This window comes from Manis pentadactyla, chromosome 1, assembly GCF_030020395.1.
Source record: "Manis pentadactyla isolate mManPen7 chromosome 1, mManPen7.hap1, whole genome shotgun sequence".
Taxonomy (NCBI): domain Eukaryota; kingdom Metazoa; phylum Chordata; class Mammalia; order Pholidota; family Manidae; genus Manis; species Manis pentadactyla.
In genome coordinates this window covers 198402844-198419994 of record NC_080019.1, presented here as the reverse complement: position 1 = coordinate 198419994, position 17151 = coordinate 198402844, and the positions used below count along the sequence as shown (strand labels likewise).

Sequence of the window (17151 nt, the reverse complement as noted above, 5' to 3'; positions counted from 1 at the left end):
CTGCGCTGCTAAGGCTCTGCAGGGTCCTGCCAGCGCCACAGGACTTGGGAGATCCTGCCTCTGCCCGCCCCTGCTGCGGTGCACACATGTCAAGTTCCCTGAACGGGCCTGGGTGGCCACGCAGCCCCCACTGCTTAGCCCTGCTTTGTTCATCTCTCAGGTGCTCGACTCCACGAACTGGCCAAGGGTTGTGTGAGCTGCCCTTGAAACAGCGTGGTTTTCATTTCCTTGGTGGAAGTGCTCCAGGAGAGCAGGGTTCAGAATTGTAGGCATGGAAAGCAAACATTTTAGAGAGTGCCTGCAGAAGCCACAGAGTGCACACTGCTCCACCTCTACCACTTGGTTTTTGGACCAGAAGTCAGGTTGGGACCTGGGAGAGCCGGTGGGTTCGCTGGTCGGCTGGTGTGTGGCCTCTGCCCCAAGCTGGGCTCACCGCACCTCCATCAGCATGACTCAGAATGCCCTGGCACGGTGATGTGCAGGGAGCAGTTAACAGGACCAGACTGACTTATTTGACAATTATGAATGTATGTAATGTAGATCTTTGCTGTAAAAAGTGTCACAAAATAAGAGGATGTCATTTGTTTATCTCAGTGTGATTATACTAGTGTTCCAACAACAGTGTTTACTCCTTTGGAATATGGCTGCTGTGGATTATCTGAAGAGAAAGCTATTGAAATGTATCAAAAAGAGAATCTAGAGGTAAGATTGTTTTAGTGTTTCCTTTTTAAGAATTCTCTTTTTATCCACCATTTGATTGGTTGGCAGACACTTTCTGGTTTTTTTTGCAAGTTACTATAATGGTTGTGTTATAGGAAATTATAGTCCTATTTTAGGAAAATTAGAAATTAAATACTCAAACTCTGTCTCTCAAGCAACCAAAAGTAATAATGTAGTTGGGGAAACAGGATATATGATGTGTGCATCAGAACTTTCAAGTCAGAAGTAATAAACATCTGCTTGAATACATACGTGCAAAGAGGCACAAGTGACTTTAAGGTGTCCGGGAATGAAGAGCCGTATCAGGGCCTTAGAAGGAGATAAGAGCCAGGAACTGGGAGACCACCCCAGCCCTTGCTTTTACCTGCTTGGGTTTACATTTATGTTCGTGTGTGTATGTAGTTCTGTTTCTACAGGCAGACTACTTGTTTCTGGAATGCACTTACCAGCCAAAATATGGCCTTTCTTCTACTTAGCAGATAAAAATGCGAGTTTATCTGGTAGTTCTGATCTAGGAGGAACTGACTGACTCACTGTTTCTCAGTCTCAATTCCAAATTATGGGCGAGGATGTTTGATTGGTCCTAGCTGGGGCAGCTGTCCAGCCCTGGTCATTCGGCGTGATGGTAGCCAAGACTACGTTTCCTGGGCACGGTTCGGGGAGGCTGCACTATCAATGGGCTCGAGGTGGGAGTGGTGGGCATTTATCAGAGTTGTCAGGCAGTTGTAGGCCGTCAGACTCCCAAAAAGGTGTCCTCCACACATGTTTATTTCCTCCTCCCTTTCAACCCTGGCTCGTCTAGTCATAGCAAGCTTATAAATATTTTCTCATATTGTATTTTGGTGGGTGGTTTGAGCGGCCTTTTTCTGTATGCTCTCCCAACATAGCAGGGCTAGAGAACGTAAAAAGACTTGGAGGAGTATTACCACTTAAGGCTTTAAGCAAAAGACAATTGAGATCTCATTCCCTTCCCTTGAAGGTATTTTAATTTATTGCTGGGAATTCCTTTAAAACATAGCACTGATATTCCCTTGTTAAATGGCCCAGTGACTGAAACTCCTTTTTACATGTCTGGTATTGGGAAAATGTCAGATTAAACTTTATAACGTTATCTTAGATAGTTGTTGTCAGTGAGCAGTGTGTGTTTTAGAGGATGTTACTTGATCAGTGTTTATAATAAACTCCTTGTAATAACCAACCATCCTTTTTACAGTGGTGAACTTTTACTTGGGTCTTGGAAAATTGATGGTAACAATTAAGGATTTGACACTTAATTCTAAAATTTAAAAATTAATGAGGGGAAGAATGTAGAAGGCCATACCCCAGATAGAGGACTATCTTTATAGGAAAAAATCCCCTAAATTTGTGGGTTTACTCTAAGGGCTGTCTCCTAAGGTTCATTGGAGAGCAATGTACCTATTTTATACATTTATTTAATTTTTGCATTTGACATGACTGAAAATTTTTTCTATTAGTATCTTTTAAAATTCCTACTTTAAAGAAATTTGGAAGGGAAACCTCTCAAATATGCAGTACTTTTTTATAAGAGAGGAAAATGGAGGTGAAAAGAAGATGAGGGTGAAAAAAATAAGGTGGTATTCAAACAAAGTTAATTTGTTGGCTCACAAAATTCATGCCGTTAAGTCCTAGAGACTTACTTTAGTATTAAGCTAAAATTTTAACTCTGAGTTTCTTCCTGTCTGATTAGAGAGGGGATTGAGAGACATTTCTTCAAGTTCTTCTAAAAGGGACATTGAGATACAGTGAATAATATTCTTAAAATATCCTTTTAGTAAATACAGTAATGGATTTTATAGAACTGTTCCCTTCCAGTCCAGAAATGCAGTCGCATGGCATAATGCCAAAGCACAGTATAGTAGAAAAGTCATTCCTGAAGGGGCTAAAACAGGACCATACTATGTGGTGTTCTTTGGGGCCTGGCCTAATACAAAATTTTAGAGTATCTAGAACCAAGTTTTTAACCTGTTTTAATGTGAGAATCTAATGAACTCTTTGGTTTCCAGGGGAAAAAACTCTGTAAGTGCTGATATGCCTGAGAGTCATTCCTAACTCCTCCCTGTTGGTCTCCATCAGTAGTCCATTCACCAGCAAGTACCTATCAGTTTTACCTTTGGAATATGTCTTGTATGTATCAACTTCATTTCTGCCTTCACCAGCCCATTCCAATCCACCATTATCTTGCCTACATTACTGCTATTAGCCTTCCTCCTGGTCTCCCTGCCAGAGATCTTTTAGATCTCTTTTAGTATTAAGCTAAAATTAAGCTAAAATCCTAGAGATAGGAATCAGTTATGCCATTTCCCAGCTTAAGGCTCTTTAATTATTTACCAGTGCTCAACAAATACAATCTGAACTCCTTACTGTTTATGATAAGGGACATTATGCAGTCACGTTGTTCATGCTACTCTTTGTCCTTCTCAGAATGGTCCAGTCACATAGGTCTACTATTTGTTCAAAAGACTTGTCATGTTCTTTCCTATGGCACAATCTGTGGGCTTCTGGTTTCCTTTGCTTATTACTATATGTGAAAAAGCCAGGCTATCACACCTGCCAGCATTAGGGAATTTATTACCCAAAGGAGACAGAAACAAAGAAATGGTGTGTTCTTCTCCCAGTGTAGTAGTTCCACACCTGATACTGTCACTTAGGAGAAGAAACAGAGAGGTTCAGGAAAGAGGTGTCAGGATCTCCTGAGTAAAGAAGCCCAGACTTTCTTCTAGAGATTACCTATTACGTGGAAGGAGGGAGCAGGAGCCTAACACTGTGCACCGAGACTCCAAACCACTTTATCCCTGAACCAAGAAGGTATCTTTTAAAATAAAAAGAAGCATATGACTAAAAATAAAGTTAATTACATTTTAATGTAGAAGAAAAAAGACAAAGAAGACACTAGACTGGGTTATAAAGATCATCCAACATAAATAAAATTTATACCCCTTGTTGGAAAACCGAACAAATGGTACAGAAGTAGTGTTCAGTAATATGGTAGAAGAAAACATCCCTACTATTAGAGAAGAATTGAATCTGAAGATTGAAACAGCATACCATTTTCTAGGAGAAACTGATGTGCGGTGATTGACACAAATATGTCCTAGTTGAGCTGGTCATCCACAAGGGACAAGCATCAGCCTGGCCTTAGGTGCTCCCATAGTGATACTCAATAGCAAAGTCAATAGAGTGATTGATGTTGAACTTTGAGGGAAAGGGATCTGCTTTTAAAAACAAACTCTCAAGGATGGGGAATATAGTAGAGCAGGTGATGTGAAATTTTTAGGGGATAAAAAGGCAGATAGATAAGTGGTAAATAATCCAGCAGATCAAAATTTTTTCTAATCAGAAATGGGAAAGTCAAGAAACGAACCTGGCTTTATATCAAAGTCATCAAAGCAAAAATTAGTGGCACCACGTACCCCTAAAGGGAGCCAGCTGACGTAAGCAGACTGTTTGAAAGCCCATTTAAGAAACAAGACTCTAACCTCTAACACTTAATAGAGCACTTTGCACACATTGGCACATGTCTGGACGGTTGTTTTCTGGACATGGTTAAAACCAAGGGTCTGTTGGTGGAGGCACTACAATCAAATGGAGGCATGGCTGCTACCCCAGCAGAGTATTTAAATAAGCAAATAAATACTGAATCACACTCAGAACCCTGGAAACCCGCCCTTCACCCTTCTCTGGCCAGAGATTGGTAGAGTCCTATTTCTCAAGGGACTTTTGACAAGCCCTTTAGGAAAAGACTTAAAGATACTGAATATGGGTCCCAAATAAACTTTCCAATTAGATAATCGGACAGTGAAGCTCAAATTCAGTAAGATCTAAACACAAGCTCACAAACCTAAATATTTTTTAAATTGAGGCATTATTTTCTTAAAATAGAATCATAAAATAGAATCCATATTTTTTAAAGATATACAGTTCTATAAGTTCAGATACACTTGTAAAACCACCATTAGAATCAAGATAAATAATTCCATCACCCTCAAAATCAAACACCTTTTTATTCCCCAATATTTACTATGAGCAGACAATAAAGATTAACAGATTTGAAAGAAATGGAGACACTGTGGATATGTTCAGAGGCATTGTATTATACTCATGAACAAAGAACAGGACAAATTATCAGCAGTAACGTACAAAGAACCAGGAGATGCGTATTGGAAATGCAAAATCTGAGAGCTAATTAAAAACCCAGTGAATGGATATTTATCCCAGAGAAATGAAGACATGTTAATTTCTGTGTGTACACGAATGTTTATAGCAGCTTTATTCATAATAGCCCCAAACTGGAAACAAACAACATGTCCTTCACAGGCGAATGGTTAAACAGAAGGTGGTACATCCACGCTGTGGAATCCTGCTCGGCCATAATGATGGGTGAGCAGGAGTGATGTGAAGGCAAATGGTGGGGCAGGGAGCTGCAGGGGCCCTTCCCCTACCGAGGCAACGTTGAATTGCAGGAAGTGTTTGAAGCATTCTTCTGGAACTCTGGAGTTCAGTTGCTTACTTTTAGTGTCTAGAGGAGAGCTTGATGAAGAGGCTGGGAAATTTCTGTGAATTTCTGTGTTTCCAGTAGTGACTAGTATCCTGCATCCCCATGCACCGTGGCAGGCATGGGGACAGCAGCCTGTGTTCTTGGTGCAGCTTCCTGGTACCACAGTGGGCAATAAGGACACTTTCCTCCAAAGATTGAGGTTATGTTTTGTTGCTAATCACTGCTGACTGGCTGACACTGTGGCTGACCATTGTTTCAACCTCTGCAAGCTGAAGTGGCCTTCCTGCTACAATGGGATTTCAAGAGACAGCACTCTCCCCCAATTTTGGGAGTTAGACATTTAAGGAAATTTTTATCAGGTCACTGGCTGACTGCAGAGACAATGGAGCAGAAAGCACAACAGTGCCACACAACAAAGAACACACTCCATGTATAAGCAGTTTGGAAAAGTGAAAAATAGATGACTCCAGTCTTCAAACAAGCAAAAATTCAGAAAATCTCTGAAATGTGGGATTAAATAATTTCCAGGGTTAACACATTATAATACTCAGAGTGTCTAGGCTCAGGGAAAAAAACAAAAAACTCCAAAGCCTATGTATTGGTTTGCTAGGCTTGCTGTGACACAGTACCACAAATGGGCTTAAGCCACAGGATCTTTTTTGACTCACAGTTTAGGGGCTAGAAGTCTTGAGATCAAGGTTTCAACAGGGCTGTTTCTTCTTGATTTCTGTGAGGGAGAATCTACCCCATCCTCTCTCCTAGCTTCTGGCAGTTTGTTAGCGGTCTTTTTCATTCCTTGACTTGTAGATCGCCACATGGCACTCTGTGTGTGTGTCTGCATCTGCAATCTCCCCTTTTTATAAGAACACCAGTTAACATTGGATCAGGGACCACCCTATTTCTAGTATGATCACATCTAAACTAATTACATATGCAATGACCCTAATTCCAAATAAGATCACATACTAAGTTACTGAGATCTAGGACTTCAACATATGAATTATGGATATGTTCAGAGGCATTGTATTATACTCATGAACAAAGAACAGGACAAATTATCAGCAATAACGTACAAAGAACCAGGAGACACATATTGGAAATGCAAAATCTGAGAGCAAATTAAAAACCCAGTGAATGGATATTTATCCCAGAGAAATGAAGACATGTTAATTTCTGTGTGTACACGAATGTTTATAGCAGCTTTATTCATAATAGCCCCAAACTGGAAACAAACAACATGTCCTTCACAGGCGAATGGTTAAACAGAAGGTGGACACAGTTCAACTCACAGCAACATACAAAGAAACAGGAAGAGAATTTGACAGAAACTCAGACATTGTAATTACTAGTCAGAGACATTGTCTCATCTGTTAAATCAGTGTTAAACATGTCCAGTGACCTGAGGGAAACTGGACAAGAGCTAAAGTCATGGAGGGAATGCCTGAACAAAATATGAATATTAATAAAGAGGTAGAAATTATGAAAAGGAACCAAACCCAAATCCTCAAGCTGAAAAGCACAGTAACTGAATTGAAATACTCAGCAGAGGGGTCTGCATTTGAGCATATTTGTGTAGGGAGTAGAAAGCATCAGACAACTAGAAAACAAGACAACTGAAATTACCCAGTTTGATGAGCAGGAAGAAAAAAGAATGAAGAAAAATGAAGAGATTCTCAGAGACCTGTGGGATACCATAAACCATACCATACCACCATGAATCCTAGAAGAGGAAAAAGAATAAGGAAATGAAGCCAAAAATATATATTTGAAGAAATAATGGCAAGACTTTCAGATTTGATGAAATACATGAGCCTCCGTACCTGGCAGCTCAGGGCCAACCCAGCAGGGCAAACAGATCCACAGACACATGCTATGCTCACATTGTTCAGACCCAGAGGAAAAGAGCCAATTTTCAAAGCTGCAGGAGAGAAGTGGCTCGTCTTACAAAGTGACCTTCAGTAAGATAAACAGCTGATTTTTCATTAGAAACTATGGAGGTCAGAAGACAGTGAGGTGATATATTTAAAGTCCAGAAAGAGAAAAAAACTTGTCAACCAAGAATTCTATTATCTGGCAAAGGATCCTTCAAAAATGAAAGAGATGAACACATTTCCAGGAAAATGAAAGCTGAGTGAATTCATTACTAATAGTTCAGCCTCAAAGAAATTCTGAAAAGACTCCTTCAGGCAGAAGTGAAAGGACACTAGGTATAACTGAAGGCTGTAAGAAAACCAGAGAACATGAGTAAAGGTAACTTCTTGGGTTACCTAGTAATCTAATGTAGTAATGTACTTTTGGTTTAGTTTATAACTTTACTGTTTTGCCCATATGATTTAAAGAGCAAATGCATTAATCAGTAATTATTTAAGGTAACATACATTGTATAAAATGTGATCTATGACAATAATATAAAAGAGGGGGGTGGAGATGTATAGAAGCAGAGTGTTTATGTGCTAATGAAACTAAGCCAATGTTATTTAAACAAAATTATTATAAATTTAAGATGTTAATTGTAATCCCCAGGGTAACCACTATGGAAATAACTTCAAAAATATACAGAAAAGGAAAGAAGAAGGGAAACAAAATAGTACATGCATAAAAAAAAACTAAATATAAAAAGCAGTAAAGAAACAAATCCTACCATTTGCAACAACATGGATGGAGCTATAGGGTATTATGCTCAGTCACGCAGAGAAAGACAAATAACAAATATTTCCCTCATTTGTGGAGTATAACAACAAAGCAAAACTGAAGGAACAAAATAGCAGCAGACTCACAGACTCTGAGAAGGGAATAGTGGTTACCAAAGGGAAGGGGTTGGGGAGGACGGGTGGGGAGGGAGGGAGAAGGGGATTGTAGGGTATCATGATTGGTGCACCTGGCATGCAGGCGGTCACAGGGAAGACAGTGTAGCTCAGAGAAGACAAATGGAGACTCTGTGGCATCTTACTACACTGATGGACAGTGACTGCAATGGGGTATGGAGGGGGACTTGATAATATGGGTGAATGTAGTAACATTGTTTTTCTTGTGAAACCTTCATAAGAGTGTATATAAATGATACCTTAATTAAAAAAATAAGAATTAAAAAAAAGTAATAGAGGAATTAAGGAACAAAAATCTTATAAAACTTATAGAAAAAAAATTCAAAAGTAAATCCTCCTTTATCAGTAATCATGTTAGAAATAAATGGATTAAACTCTCCAGAGTTTGTCAGATTTGATTTTAAAAAACAGGATCCACTCTGCGGCACATCGAACAGTTGTCCAGGCGGGTGGTACGCGTCCTGGGCTGTAATCCAGGTCCCATGACCCTGTAGGGCACCAACACCTATTTGGTTGGGATCGGCCCCAGGAGAATCCTCATTGACACTGGAGAACCGGCAGTTCCAGAATATATCAGCTGTTTAAAGCAAGCTCTGACTGAATTTAACACAGCAATCCAGGAAATCATAGTGACCCATTGGCACCATGATCATACTGGAGGCATAGGAGATATTTGTAAAAGCATCAGCAATGACACTACATATTGCATTAAAAAACTTCCACGGAATCCTCAGAGAGAAGAAATTATAGGAGATGGAGAGCAACAATATTTTTATCTGAAAGATGGAGATGTGATTAAGACTGAGGGTGCCACTCTAAGAGTTATATACACACCTGGCCACACTGATGATCATATGGCTCTACTTTTAGAAGAGGAAGATGCTCTCTTTTCTGGAGATTGCATTCTAGGTGAAGGGACAACTGTATTTGAAGACCTCTATAATTATATGAACTCCCTAAAAAACTTATTGAAAATCAAAGCTAATGTTATATATCCAGGACATGGCCCAGTAATCCATAATGCTGAAGCTAAAATTCTACAATACATTGCTCACAGAAATATCCGAGAACAGCAAGTTCTTACAATGTTTCATGATAATTTTGAGAAATCATTTACAGTAATGGAGCTTGTCAAAATTATTTACAAGGATATTCCTGAGCATTTACATAAAATGGCTGAACATAATCTCTTGCTTCATTTGGAAAAATTAGAAAAAGAAGGAAAAATATTTGGTAACCTGGATCCTGACAAGAAATGGAAAGCCAATCTTTAGTTTCAGATTAATGACTGCTTTTGATGTTTTGTTTTTAGAGAATGGAAAACCCTGTCAGAGCCCTACACTCCCCCCTACAATGAAACAAGACTCCCACTTCTGTCATCTCCTGAACTCCAACCCATTTCCTCCCACTACAAGTAACTGGATGCTAACTCCCATCGCGGGGGGCAAAAGGATGTGGGAATATTACTTCTTCCAGGCCCCCAAAACAAACACAGGTCAATAAAGGTTTCCAAGGATAAAAAAAACAAAAAACGGGATCCATCTGTATGTCATTTAAAGAGATTCACTGTAGATTAAGGACACTGTAGATAAAGGGTAGAAAAAGATGTTCTATGTAAATAACATAAAGAGAGTTGAGGTGGCTATATAGTATTGTCAGATAATAGAATTTAAATTTAAAAAGGTTACCATAAAGGAATAAGGACATTATTTATTGATGTAGAAAGTCAATACAGCAAGAAGATATAATAATTGTAAACATATAGAGCCCAGAAATATATGAGGAAAAACTGCCAGCATTGAAAAGAGAAATAGAAAGGTCTACAGTAATAGTTGAAGACTTTAAAATACCCTGCCTTCAGTAGTGAATAAAATGACTGGACAGGTTAAGGAGATGGAGTGCTTGGACACCACTGTAAACCGGGTGGACCTAACAGACGTGCAGAACACCCCTCCCAGGAGCAGCAGGATAGGCATTCTTCTTAACTGCACATGGGACATTCTCCAGGACAGGCCAGACTTTAGACCACAGAGATTATCACCTTAAATTAAAGAGTATATTGAGGGGCAGTTTTCATATATACTAATTTTGGCCTGGTTCTCTCTTGTTCCTGTCTTCCAGGTATTCCATACTTTGTTCTGGCCTCTTGAATGGACAGTAGCTGGCAGAGACAACAATACTTGTTACACAAAGATAATTTGCAATAAATCCGACAATGTACGTAATATGATTGGAAGCTGAAATGCTGTAATTTTATTTTATTTTACCTTTTTTTATTGAGGTATGGTTGACATTACAATATAATATTGGTTTCAGATGTACAATATGTAGTGATTTGACAATTATATGTTATGAAATTCTCACCACGTAAGAGTAGTTATCACCTGTCACTGTACAAAGTTATTTCACTATTGGCTGTATTCCCTACACTGTGCTTTCATCCCTTATTTACTTTTCTCATGATTTTATTCATGACTTAGTTATTTTATAATTGGAAGTTTGTGCTTCTTAACCCCCTTCACCTATTTTGCCAAACCCCCCTTCATCCACTCTCCCATATGGCAGCACCAGTTTGTTCTGTGTTTTAGTCTATTTCTGTTTCATCCACTTGGTTGTTCATTTGTTTTATTTTTTAGATTCCCCATGTAAGTGAAATCCTACAATCTTCGTCTTTCTTCGTCTTGCGTATTTTACTTTGCATAATACCCTCTAGGTCCACCCATGTTGTCATAAATGGCAGGATATTTTCCTCTTACAGCTGAGTAATATTCCACTGTGTACATGCCCCACATCTTCTTTACCCATTCATCTACCGAGGGACACTTTGGCCTCTTCCATCTTGGCTATTGTAAATAGTGCAGCAGTAGACATAGGGCTGCATATATCTTTTCGATAGTGATTTTAGTTTCTTTGAGTAAATACCCAGAAGTGGAATTGCTGGGTTGTATGGTATTTCAATGAAATGCTATAATTTAAAATGTAGCTTTTATTCTAGTGTTTGGGTTTTTATAGTCTCTTTAAAGATAGCTTTCAGAGAGGTTGAACAAGTGACAGATTGTAATTGAGGCTTACCAGTACCTTCTCAAAGAAATCACCACAAGTTGTCTCTTCCCAGAGCTATCTAACTGGCAGTTTAAAACTAGAGGATCTGTGAAAATTTTGGTCATCAACTAATAAAATATTAGATGTACATTTGTATACATTTTGTAAATAGACTGAATGTCTGTCAAAAGCCTTTAGAAGTAGGTGCTTACACAAAGTGAAAACCCTAGCTTATTTACTAGTTCTTAAAGCATTTGATTAAAGAAGCAGCGGTGGGGTTGTGAGCCCATCGTTGGAGGCTTTCTGCCTTTTCCATATTAAGGTGAGCATGAAATTGGTAACAAATGCCCTCATTATTGTATTTTAAAGCACAGCTTATTGATGTGTTGCCCACTCTCCACAGGAGAGCTTGCCCCCTTTCACCCTGTCCAAATTCTGTTTCTAGAGTCTCACCCTCATACTTACTGTTTCCTGTAGCTAGGTGGTGAAAGTGGCGAATGAGGCATCACCTCTCATGGAACCTGCCTTCATTTTCATTTCTAAGTGGAGACTTTCATCACAGGGCCTTACTCTCCCCGGCTGCCCCCATTTCCCGCCTTGCTGTAAGATGCACCATCTGAGAGATTTCCATGTCAGTGGCCTTGCAGGGCCCTGGGGGGGCCTCCACTTTGCACCCACAGCCCCAGGGCCTCTGACTCCCTTCCCACCCTCTGAGGAGCCCCCTCACAGAGCTCGCTGAGCCCCCACCGCAAGATGTGTATGAGGCTGGCTGCTCTGAACCCTTGTCCTTTCTCCAGAATTTGGGAAGACAGGGCTTTCTGCCAGCCCAAGGCCTCTTCTGCCCTTTTACATTCTCTCTTCATCTGTTCTACACTTTTACTATTGAAGGTCAAAATGAAGAAGAGAGCCTGATGGAAAAAAATGGGCAAAAAGACAGTGTAGCATGCAGTGTTACCTTGGAAATACACACTGAATCCTGCTTTCCTGTCCCTGTGGGTCTGCTCATCACGTGCCCCTCTACCTGAGAAGCCCCACCCTGGCCACTCCTGGGTATCTGCGGTTACATTAGAAGCCGGACAGCTTGCCCCCTGGGCCATGAATCACGGCAATTCCAGGAAATCCTGCCGCCTTAGAATTACTCCAATGGTGGACTTAATTCAGATTTGTTACGTTGTTGTTTAGCACTGTCTCAGCATAATTTGGAAATTTACATCATACTAATGAACTCCTTCATGCAGTGGGTAAATTGCTTGTTCTCGTAAATTTGAGTGCAAATTAACTCTGGATGTGCATTTACTGGCTCATTTAACAGATTCTTACAGTGGCTCTGTTTCATGGTAATGTTCTCTGCTCATTTCCACATTAGGGTTCTTTTTCTGTAGTAGATGCTGTAAATACTAACTGTGAACTTGAAATGAACAGATTCCTATTCAGACCATTAACCTACTGGGTTTCTCTTTGTTATGGTTTCTCTATTAAAGAATCGGGTGATAGGATTTCATATTCTTGGGCCCAGTGCCGGTGAAGTCACCCAGGGATTTGCAGCTGCAATGAAGTGTGGGCTCACAAAGCAGTTACTGGATGACACCATTGGAATTCACCCCACCTGTGGTGAGGTACGGAAGCAGGAGGGTTGGATTTTTTGTTTTTAACTGATTTCAGTCAGTGTAGTTTGAAAAACCATTACAAAACACATTGTCAGAAAGATTTTTATTAGTAACTGCTTTGTGTACTGTAGAGAACAATATAGATCTAATATTCAGAACGTATTTTCTTGAAGCAATACTGAAATACTGCTGGTTACGTTTGCTCGGTTTTCTTCTGGACAGATACTCACCAGTTTGGAAATCACGAAGGCATCGGGACGCGACATCACCCAGAAGGGCTGCTGAGGCTAGACCTGCTGCTGGCTGGTTCTCCTTGTCATATTCCCATTTCTTTCACGAGCGCTTTCGGATAAAGTGGGTCTGTGCTCCTGGCACCTGCTCTGTTTTGTGGGAACCAGTGTGGACCTTTCTTCACAGCACGAAGACGACGTGGACAAGGAGGCAGGACAGCAGCAGGCATGTAGGCATGTGCTCAGCAGGCTCGGTGGGCTGGAAGAGGCAGCGACACTGCCTCCTTGACGTCTGAGCTCGGAACCCCATTGTGAGGTGAGCTAAGACTGATGCTCTTCCAAATCAGATCTGAGCTTCTCTCTGAAAGACCTTTGAATCGCACAGTTAATCTAAGTAACTCTTCTGGTTGCTGGTGTTTTTATCCCCTTGCTTTGTTGTTTCTGTGAAAATATACTGTCAGTTAGAAATGGACTATAAAACAGTCTTAGAGTGTGCAGGCCTGGAATCCACACGTGGCTGCTGGTGAGAGGTGTTGTGGCAATGCCTAGAGTAGCTGCTGCAGAGGACTGGGTGTGTGAGGAAGTCGCACATGCTCTGTAGTCTACCGGCTGTTCCTCCTTTAAGTACGCGTTTGCCCACTGTCAGACACCCGCCTTGGCCACGCCCTGTCCCAGTTTCCCATGGTGACGACCTTGGAGTCCCTTCTCTTATCAGTGTGCCCCAAACTGAGCAGATTGTCTCATTTCAGAGAGAAATGCTTGAATTTCTTTTTCGTGTTGATTCTAACAGTAATATTAAAAGTTTTCAATACTGTATTATTTGGAATTTCACTAATTTGAAACTGTTTAAAATGATTCAGTCCACCGCTGTTTAATTATAGTCAAGTTCAGTAAATGAACAGTTGATATTATGAGATTCCAGTTGAATTTGTACCCCTGGCACAGTCTAAAAGGCCCTCGAAGTGGGAGGCCTAGCCAAGGTCCTTCTGGGAAACCTCTTGTTTCCTTGGGGAGCGCACCACAGAGCAGCCTGACCCAAGGCTCTCAGACAGCCACTGTGCTCCTGAGCAGCACACGAGCCATCACCCAGTGCCATAGGATTGGATGGTTCTGCGGTCAGAATTTCGGACATACCTTTTTAAAAGAAAAATTTTAGCCAATAAACAGTTGGTGAACACCTTCTGTAGATGGGGCATTTTGCTCCCCTCTCTGGAGGCAAGGAGTGGGGCACAGCTAGAGGTGGGTGGGAGACCCCAAGATGACTGACAAAGGATCCAGTTTTTTAATTGCTATGTTATTGGGGAAAGTAAAATACAAATCTAACTCTCTGAAAAGTAAGGCAGGGTGTATTAGTTGCTATAACTGAGGTAGTAAGAGCACAGTGGGAAACAGAAAGATACTAATTTCCATGGGAATGGGGATAGGGTTGGGATAGCTGATCTGAGTTTAGTGGAAGCAGTTATATCTGAACTGAATCTTGAGGGACAAATAGGATTTCAGTGATTTGAAACAATATGGAGAGGCTCTGAATGATGCTTTCAGAGGATTCAACTAAAATACTAGATAAAATAGTTTTTAAAATCTCTTTTTGTTACCATATTGCTGAGCACCACATGGACACACACAACCAAGGGTTTCCAGAAACCCTAATGAAGTGAAACCAGGAACCGTGGAAGTCTTGAGAGCTTCCGTTTTTGTACTGAGCATAGAGCGAAAACCTAAAGCCCAGGATTGCCTGGGTGGAATTTCAGGTCGGAAAACCTTTTTATAAAACTGGGGCCTTAATGAGCTGTACCCCCAGTAGAAGAGTGAGTGAAAAATCCTCTGCCTTACAGAGAAAAGCAGTGAAGAAATGTGCCTGTCTTCTCACTGGCATTTGTGAACCCACCCAGAGGATTTATAGCTACTGTTCAGGTAACAGACCATCAGGAAGGCTAATTATCTTCCCTTCAAAAAGAGGAGAGAAGGCTGAGATCTGAACCTGTCTGTGATTGGCTCCCTCACACACTCACCAGCGCTTCATCTCTTTCCTTTTTTCTACTCTCCTGGGATAAAGATGTTTTTAATTGTAATAGATAGATTTTTACCTGGCAGATAAAACTTGAATACATCTAAAACATACAGATGCATACAGATCAACAAGGAAAAACTGACATCCTCTGTTATAGTAAAGATTTTAATTGGCCTCAGTTATTAGATCAAATACCAAAAAAAGGTCATTAAAGGTACATATTTGAATAGCTCAATTAAGAAGCTCAATTTAATGAACTTAAGACTACATCTAACATGAAAATGTACTCATTTCAGGCATATATGCAATATTCATGAAATTTACCTGTGCTAGGCCATAAGGGCTGGGCTCAACAAATTTCAAAATCTGGTATCATCATGTAAGGATGCTGCAAAAGGACTTCAGCTGTGGGACTAACACTAAGAACCCGAACCTTCAGATCCGTACAGTATGAAGGAAAGTGGAGTACCAAGGTAGTGTGAGTGAGGGGTTAGGGGGAAATCAAACTGCAGGAGCCAGGTTAGAGCCAGGAACCAGTCAGAAGAAGCTGGGAATTATGGAAAGAACCTAAACTTCGAAGAATGATAAGATTTGGGAATACCTGGTATTATGACTCATGAGAAATATGTCATAATAAACTACTTAACTTTTCCTAGTCTGCATTTATTAAGTACAGACTATATTACCTGTTTCACAGATTTAGAACAATCAAATACATTTGTTGAGTTCCTGACACCTGGTGTAGGGTATCTTGGCTTCTGTGATGACAAGTCAGGGGCCTTTCTAAGGAATGCTCCTGCAGACATGGGGTAGGTGCCCATGCATAGGTGGGTAGGGGAAATACCGGCATACAGTGCTTTGGCAGAGTTCACTGTGGTAGGCAGCCTCCACAGCTCTGGATGGTCACATCCTTTTGTAGTCCCCTCCCACATTGTACCTAGGTTGGTCTGTGTGACTAGTGGCATATGGCGGAAGTGATGGTGAGTCGCTTCTAAGATCAGGTCATAAAAGGATTGCAGCTTAAGTTTTCGTGACTCTTGTGCACTTTCTTGGACCAATTGCCCTGGGAAAAGACAGCTGCCATGTCATGAGGGCTCTCAGGAAGCCCATGGAGGGGCCCAGCTGGTGAGGAAGTGAAGTCTCCAGCCAACAGCAAGAAACTGAGGTCTGCCAGCATCCATGTGATTGAGCTTGAAGTGAATACTTTCCTAGGCAAGGCTTCCTATTCCAGCAGCTTGGCTGCAATCTCTTGAGAGACTTTGGGCTAGGTCAGTCAGCTCAGCCACTGTCAGAGTCTGAACCCTCAGGACCTGTGACATAATAAAACATTTCATTTTTCAAGCTGCTGAGTTTTGGAGTAATTTGTTACATAGCAGTATATAACTAATATGTCCACCAAGGAAGTTAAAGTAAGTAAAAATTTGATCAGTTAATTAAAATATATTGGGGAACTTTTTCCCTAGGGCAGACAAAATAAATCTCATGTGGATTTGAGATTGTATTAAAAAGGGATTGGAGTTCAGTCAGACTTACCACTGATTTACCTTTTCATGGCAGACAAAGAAACCTCTAAGCAGGAAAGCTTGAGGTCCTCACTAAAGTGCCAAGTCAGTGATTTGGGGCTATGGTGGGTCTCTGTTCAACTTCCTGGGAGCATCAGTGATTTCCAAAGCTCACATAAAAGATTACTAGGAAAACCTGTTGTAGAAATTCTGTAATAAATAAGATAAATAAAAGAATAATAAAACCTGTAAAAATACAATTTCAAAAACCTGTAAATAAAAATTCATTTTACAAGTTGGGTTCATTAAACTTAGCAAGGGAGAGCATTGCTTGACAGGGTCTCAGTATCATCTCAAATGGGAGTTAGAGAAAGGAACTGTGAGGATTTGAGAGGCTAGGGTTAGCCAAGGGATGGTTGCATAGAAGAGGTTAGTAAGTGGGTCCGGGTAGCAATTGGTCAGAATTAGTAAACTAGGCTGGTTGCTACAACAGTATCAGTGGTCTTATCTTTAGGGTTTGAGATATGTGATACTATTGAACTCTTTTTACTGTAATCTTTTGGAACATACAGGTCTCTTTATGAGCAAGTGTTAAAACAGTTCGAGCTAAGATAATCTGTATGATGTAGTTTAGTACACTTTATATATTTCTGAGAAATAGTGCAGTTTTTCAAGTTGTGGTTTTATTTCCCAACAGA

General features: G+C 40.5%; 2 protein-coding genes across 2 annotated transcripts in view; both read left to right on the top strand.

The window, feature by feature from the left end:
* Positions 1-16748, top strand: part of TXNRD3 (thioredoxin reductase 3) — a 56211-nt gene extending 39463 nt beyond the window's left edge. The window contains exons 13-15 of the mRNA XM_057505793.1: positions 595-702; positions 12585-12719; positions 12933-16748. Of these exons, the coding sequence (XP_057361776.1) occupies positions 595-702; positions 12585-12719; positions 12933-12995 (306 nt within the window). The 3' untranslated portion in view covers positions 12996-16748. The remainder of the gene's footprint in view (positions 1-594; positions 703-12584; positions 12720-12932) is intronic.
* Positions 1343-10150, top strand: LOC118925506 (endoribonuclease LACTB2-like). The gene is given in 2 exon segments (XM_036911368.2): positions 1343-1373; positions 8473-10150. Coding segments are annotated over 2 exon segments (894 nt in total). The 3' UTR covers positions 9336-10150.
* Positions 16749-17151: the final 403 nt, after the last annotated feature.